The sequence below is a fragment of the Anneissia japonica genome, unplaced genomic scaffold, assembly GCF_011630105.1.
Source record: "Anneissia japonica isolate Jap-2015-1 unplaced genomic scaffold, ASM1163010v1 scaffold287721_len753485_cov172, whole genome shotgun sequence".
Taxonomy (NCBI): Eukaryota; Metazoa; Echinodermata; class Crinoidea; order Comatulida; family Comatulidae; genus Anneissia; species Anneissia japonica.
In genome coordinates this window covers 338425-344732 of record NW_022699480.1, presented here as the reverse complement: position 1 = coordinate 344732, position 6308 = coordinate 338425, and the positions used below count along the sequence as shown (strand labels likewise).

Genomic DNA, 6308 nt, shown 5'->3' with positions numbered 1-6308 from the left:
ATTCTACAGTGTGTTTTAGGAGGTTTTGGGGATTTAGCAATACCATTTGATCCTACCATAATTACTTTACCCGTACAATTATATGTCATTTTAATTCTTAGCATAATTGCCTTATTTACATTACTATGCATATAATATAGTATCTCAGTTTACATTATTTAGTATAGTTTTAGGCACTTAAATTTACTTGGCGGGGAGTAGAAATCAAGTATGCAATTAAATAAGTTGCTTAAATAAGTGTATTCCTAATTATTCAGTTTACTTTAGAAACAGTATTTGATTAACAAATACTTCTTTGAAGTAACTCTAAGCAGAACATTTGTTGAATTAAAGTAAGCCTCCCTTTTCCCATACATGAACTTGTCATTCAAACACACAATTGATCCACATGCTTTAACTACTGTTTATATGCACTGTTTATAACATGTAAAGTTATTTCATTTGATACTTAACAAAAGTGAATTATGTGGTTATCTATGAATTGCATATTTTGGTAGTTGAAGTATTGTATGTATGTATGTCATTCCTCTACTTTGTTAGTGGAATAACGTTTTTAAAACTTATTTCAACTATCAAAAAATGTTCTCTTAGTACATTATTTGCATCTGTTGTGCTGTATTTGTTATTGATTAAATTCTTGCTTATTACAGTATTTAAATATTTCAAGATTAAAAAAAAAATCATTTCTATTACTGAATTTTTTCATTGGGGCCATTTTTACCTACTTGTCATTTGGGGCCATTTTTACCGGGACCATTTTTTCCTGGGCCATTCTTACCTACATTCACTTTTCCCATACACCTCCATGATGTGACCCGGCTGGACGGTTGAATCTCCATCTGATGTGTCGTTGTAATAAGTAATTGTGTATACTGTCATGATTCCATGCATCGATCGCTACTCGTAGTTCCTTCTCCCCTTTTACAAAGTTGCCACTATTGTCAGATCTAATTTCTTCAGGTGTCCCTCTCCTGGCTACAAATCGCCTGAGTGCATTTATGAAAGAATTCGTATCGAGGGTATGCGCAATTTCTAGGTGAACTGCTCTGATAGAAAGACAAGTAAAGATCACTCCATATCTCTTGACCTTAAATCTGCCACGTTTCACCTCGAAAGGTCCAAAGCAGTTGACACCAACATAGGTTTGCCCATGACCGGTGTTACGCGGTCATGGGCAAACCCGCAATCTTCTGATTTGCAGTGGGTGCTTGGCGTTTCTTACACCCAAAACAGTCTCTTGTGATAGATTTTACAGTGACTCTCCCGCTAACTGGCCAAAACCTTTGTAGAAACAATGACAACGTGTGTTCGGTTCCTGAATGACCAGCTTGTACATGGTAATGTCTTGCAAGCAATTTTATAATGTGATGGCACTTGGACAGGATAATTTGATGTTTGCTGTCATCATTGATAGCAGCCTTTTGGAGTCTTCCACCTACTCGCAATAAGCCGTCCTTTATAATTGGGTCTAGCTTTAAGATGCTACTGCTCTTCATGATTTCTTTGTTCTTTTCCAAACACTTGAGTTCTTCTTTGAATGTCTGTCGCTGTAGATATCTGACGATCTCATTCTCAGCTTTTTTAAACTCTTCTACCGAGATTGGTTTGATGGTGACACGATCTCCCGTGGATGGTCTTGCTTTCTTCATTAGTTTAGCTTTATATCATATCGGAGAATCCATGCCATTGTTTTTCTGAGACGTTCCCATGAAGAAAATTTCAACATCATCATATCTAAACGATTGTTATCATCGATGCTAGTGTCGATTGGTGCTGCAACGGCAGTTTTGATTTCTAGGTCATCGATGCTAAAACTGTCATTGATCATTGTCTGAGGCCATACTTGCTCTTGACACTTTAGGAAAGCTGGACCTTCAAACCATAAATTGTTTCCAATGAGCATGTTGACTGAAGTTCCTCTAGAGGCCAAATCAGCAGATTTTTGCTTCGTATCAACATGTCTCCGCTGATCTTCTTTCATGGCACGAAGAATTTTAGACACCCCGTATTATTGCATCTAATCTGGTAGAGATGACTGCCGCAGTGAGCTACAACCTAGGAATGGTTGTTGATTTAATTGGCGCAAGATTGGACTTTGCGATGATTAGTGATGAGCATACATTGCCAACAGAGTCTCCTTGGACGAGATATGATACATCTCCATATCCTACAGTTAATGCATCAGAAAAGTGGTGTAACTCACTTTCTACGGCTTTGAATTGTGATGGCTTATAGCATCTCGATATCTTCATAACTTTTAGCAGTGTGATTTCAGCCACCCACTTGTTCCATCTTGATCGGATGTTTTCTGGTATATCATTATCCCACCCAATTCCCTGACGGAACAGATCCTGTAAAATCTGTTTGGCTGGAAGGACACATGGTGAAGCAAACCCCATTGAGTCATACACTGAGCTGACTACACAGAGTATGCCTCGTCGAGTTAGTGGTCGAAGTTTTGGTGCAACGTTGAAACCTAAGTTGTCATCGTTGACGTACCATCGAATGCCAAGAACTCGCTCTTGGACATCATCTCCCAGGTTCATAACACTCGGTGCATTCTCAGACTCTGGCAACTTGTCTAGGACTTCCTTTGAGTTACACACCCATTTGGTTAGTCGGAATCCTCCAGTCTTTAGAAGATCCCTTAATTGCTGTGAAAGATGAACTGCTTCGTTTTCCGTTGCAACTGACTTTAAACAGTCATCCACATAGAAATTTCGTCTCACTGTATTTGTAACAGCATCGTCAAACCCACTGTTGTCATCAGCTGTTTTTCTTAGCGCAAAGTTCGCACATGTAGGTGATGATACACCTCAAAATAGGTGCACAAGCATTTGGTATTCTTCGGGGTCCTTTGAGAGGTCGCCGTTTGGCCACCATAGATATTTCAAGTACTGTGAATCTTTGTCGGAAACTCTAACTTGGTAGAACATGGCCTCTATATCTGCCATGAAAGCAACTTCTTCTAATCTGAATCGCATCATTATGCCGATTAAGGTGTTCGTGAGGTCCAGCCCCTGTAACAGCTTGTCGTTCAATGAGCAGCCTCTATACGTCGCTGAGCAGTCGAAAACCACACGGACTTTGTCTGGTTTCTGGGGATGCAGGACGGGATGATGTGGTAAATACCAACCCCCTTCGTTGACCTTATCGGGATGAATCTTCCGAGCCTGTCCCTTGGTAACTAGCGTTTCCATAAAATCGGTGTACTTGAGATGGACGGAGGTGTTACGTTTGTAGTTCCTTTCGGAGAGGTTCTAGTCGACGTTTAGCAAGAGTTATGTTATTCGGCAAGTGGGTATGACTTCCAAGGCAGTGCAATGTGGTAGTGACCATCGATGAGCTGCGCACTATAATTTAGAACAGCAAGTGCCTTTTTTATCATTTGTGAACATCTCAGGCTTTGTTCTCGCGACGTCGCTGAATTCCACTTGGCAGAATTGTCGAAAGAGTTTATCAATAGAGTGTTCTTCTAGATTGATAAAGTTTGCAAATTGTTCATCTTGAACTGAAGCTTTGCTGATTGGTCCATTAATGACCCACCCCATTCTTGTTCTGGTCGCGTATGACCCGTTGCCACTACATGTTCGTACTTCTAATGGCTATAGTAACTGTGGTGCATCGCTGCCGATAAGAGTTCCGATACCGCTATCATCTAACTGTCGAAGTTTAATTCCATCGAGATGTTTCCAATCTTTGATATCCTCATGGGTTGCAATGATTCGCTTTGACATGGGTAGCGTAGGTCTAGAAAAGACCTTTGGAATGTTTGTACAATTGTTCCCATCCAGATCAAACAAATCTAAGCAGGCTACATTGCAACAGATCGGCGAGTTAGCTCCATTCATTGTTATTAAGGAGAGATTGGCATCGAAACATTTTGCTCCAAGTTGGCGAAGCAAGGCATCCGTACAGAAAGTGGTGTTATAAGAGCCATTATCTAGGAACGCGTATGTTTCAACAAACTTGTTACCTCCTTTCGCTCTTACTCGTACAAGAACAGCAGCTAAACTTACACCTGGTCCTTTACACTTAGAAGCCATGCTAATGGTACTTGAATTTCCTGAGTCTGTGTTGATGTTTGTTGGTTTTCCAACACTTTGTGGTTGACGATTTGATGTTTCAGTTAGAGTTTTATTAGTTGGGTGGAGAAATGTAGAATGCTTTTCTCTACAAATTTTACAGAAGCTTGGCTCAGGGCAAGCTGCCACATAATGTCCAGTAGACAAACAATTCATACACAATCTTTTTTCACGAACAAATTCTAGTCTTGCTGGCACAGATGTTTGCTTAAATTTGCCACACCTGGACAACCAATGCGTTCCCGAACACAAGGAACACTTTCTTTGGAATGTCTCTACTTCTACTGCGTAATTGATACCTTTGATATTTTGTTTAACATTTTTGTCCTTTGATCCAACAACTCCAAAAACTGGATGACTGGTAGCTCTGGCTTTAGCAGTAACGGAATCTGCAGTGTCTTTAATGGTGACATCTCGATTTTCTTTTTGAATGATCTGATCTACCTTGTCGCGCCAAGATGACTGTATGCGATAAGGTAATTTGCTGATGATCTTTCTGAGATTGTCAAGCTTTTGTATACAGTTCAGTTCTTCAAGTGTATTTACACAACTTAGTAAGTTAACTGAGAATTTTTGCAACGACTCACCGTCTTCGGGCTTGATGGCAGGGCTGTCAACCAGTAGCAATGATATACGGTTTCCCATATCGTTCTTCGAGCAAAGACATTGCCTTGGCATAGCCGTCCTTCATTACGAGGCAACTTCTGATGAGTTCCTGAACGCTACCTTGTGTATATTGTATTAAGTAATGAAGTTTGGTGCTGTCATTTCCAGCCTTTTCTACAACTAAATGTTTGAAAGCATTAATGAACTCACAGTATTGAGCAGGATCTCCGCTGTACGGCTTGAGTGCTGGATTTGGCAGAGTAAGAACACTTAAACTGCGTCGCTGCTGGTCTAAAAGCTGAATAAGCGCTTTGTTTTGTTGTTCTTGTGCTTCCAATAATCTAGTTGTAACATCCACTGATGATGGAGCAACAGGCGTTTCCTGTGTCAATTGATCGTGATTGGTAGATTGCGTCACAGAAGGTTGATTTAGTATCATTGAAGATGTCAGTTCGTTAATCATATTAACAGGTCGCAGGATTCCAGTAGGTGGATTGAAAGGCACAGAGCTAAGCGGGTTGGATTGTAGGCCTGTCAGGAAAAATTTGGTCCGGGGCCAAAATCGGTCCGCCTGACCGATTTTGGCTTTAAAATTACCTGCCAATGTAGTCCACATAAGCCAAAGTCGGTCCGGCGTGTATATAGAAGTTATGACTTGTATTTTCATAACGTTGTTCATTTTTTTAAAATAAAATAATAGTTGAATATCTTATCTCTCATTATATAATACTGCTTCATTCGTTATGTGTGTTTCGCGCCCAGTAAACCCTTTGGTGTAAAAGTACGAAAAGAAGTTAAACGATTCGTCTTAAATCGTGTTGGTCCGCTTTAGTTTATTTTTTTTTACCTTTTTAATTGTCGTGGTTGTGTATGCTTAACGCCGCCACGAAGTACATGCATTCATTTCAAAGAATTCTGACCCCTTTATTTCATGTATATTAGAATATCTATTGTATGATCTAATACCCCACAATATTTAAAACTAATAAATCAGTCTTGTGTTTCATTTTAAACCCAAACCCAGGCCTAACTACGGCCGCCGAAAATTAATTAATGAGATGAATCAGCATATATTAAATCAACTTGCGTCTATGCAAAACCTGTTTTTTTTTTTAAAATAACGTTATCTATTTTATTCTGCTGTTTTACAAAATAATCTTATAAATTATAAGTTTACTTTCTATGATAATTTTATCCACATAATTCATGTTTTCAATGTTAGTATAGTTGATAAATAATACATAAAATAATAATAATAATAATAATAATAATAATGAAGGTGCTCGAATAATGCTTTAATAAAGAATTAATAATACTTCAATAATACTTCAATAGGCCTATTCGCGATAGTGTGATTAATGAAATATTTGTTGATTAATTTATAGAAATATATAATAGGTATAGGCCTATACCATTAATAATGATTCAGCATTTTAAATCAACCTACGTCTATAGATGTAAAATCTTTTTTTCTTTCAATAAAATGTTACCTATTTTATTCTGTTTAAAAAAATAATCTTATAAAATACCGTACATTATAAAGTTTCATTGTAAATTATATGAGAATTTAATCCACATAATTTATGTTTTCAATTATTTAAGCATTTAAACAATTCA

The 6308-nt window shown here is 38.2% G+C and overlaps 2 protein-coding genes across 2 annotated transcripts; both read right to left on the bottom strand.

Moving 5' to 3' along the window:
- Positions 1-1648: 1648 nt before the first annotated feature.
- On the bottom strand, positions 1649-1981 carry LOC117102970. Its single transcript, XM_033243422.1, has one exon. The coding sequence runs from the start codon at positions 1979-1981 to the stop codon at positions 1649-1651; it is 333 nt and encodes a 110-aa protein (XP_033099313.1).
- Positions 1982-2048: 67 nt separating this feature from the next.
- LOC117102969 lies at positions 2049-3200 on the bottom strand. The gene is made up of 2 exons (XM_033243421.1): positions 2899-3200; positions 2049-2778 (listed from the first exon to the last, which is right to left on the bottom strand). Exons 1-2 carry the CDS (start codon positions 3198-3200, stop codon positions 2049-2051), a joined length of 1032 nt encoding a protein of 343 aa, XP_033099312.1.
- Between the last annotated feature and the right edge of the window lie 3108 nt (positions 3201-6308).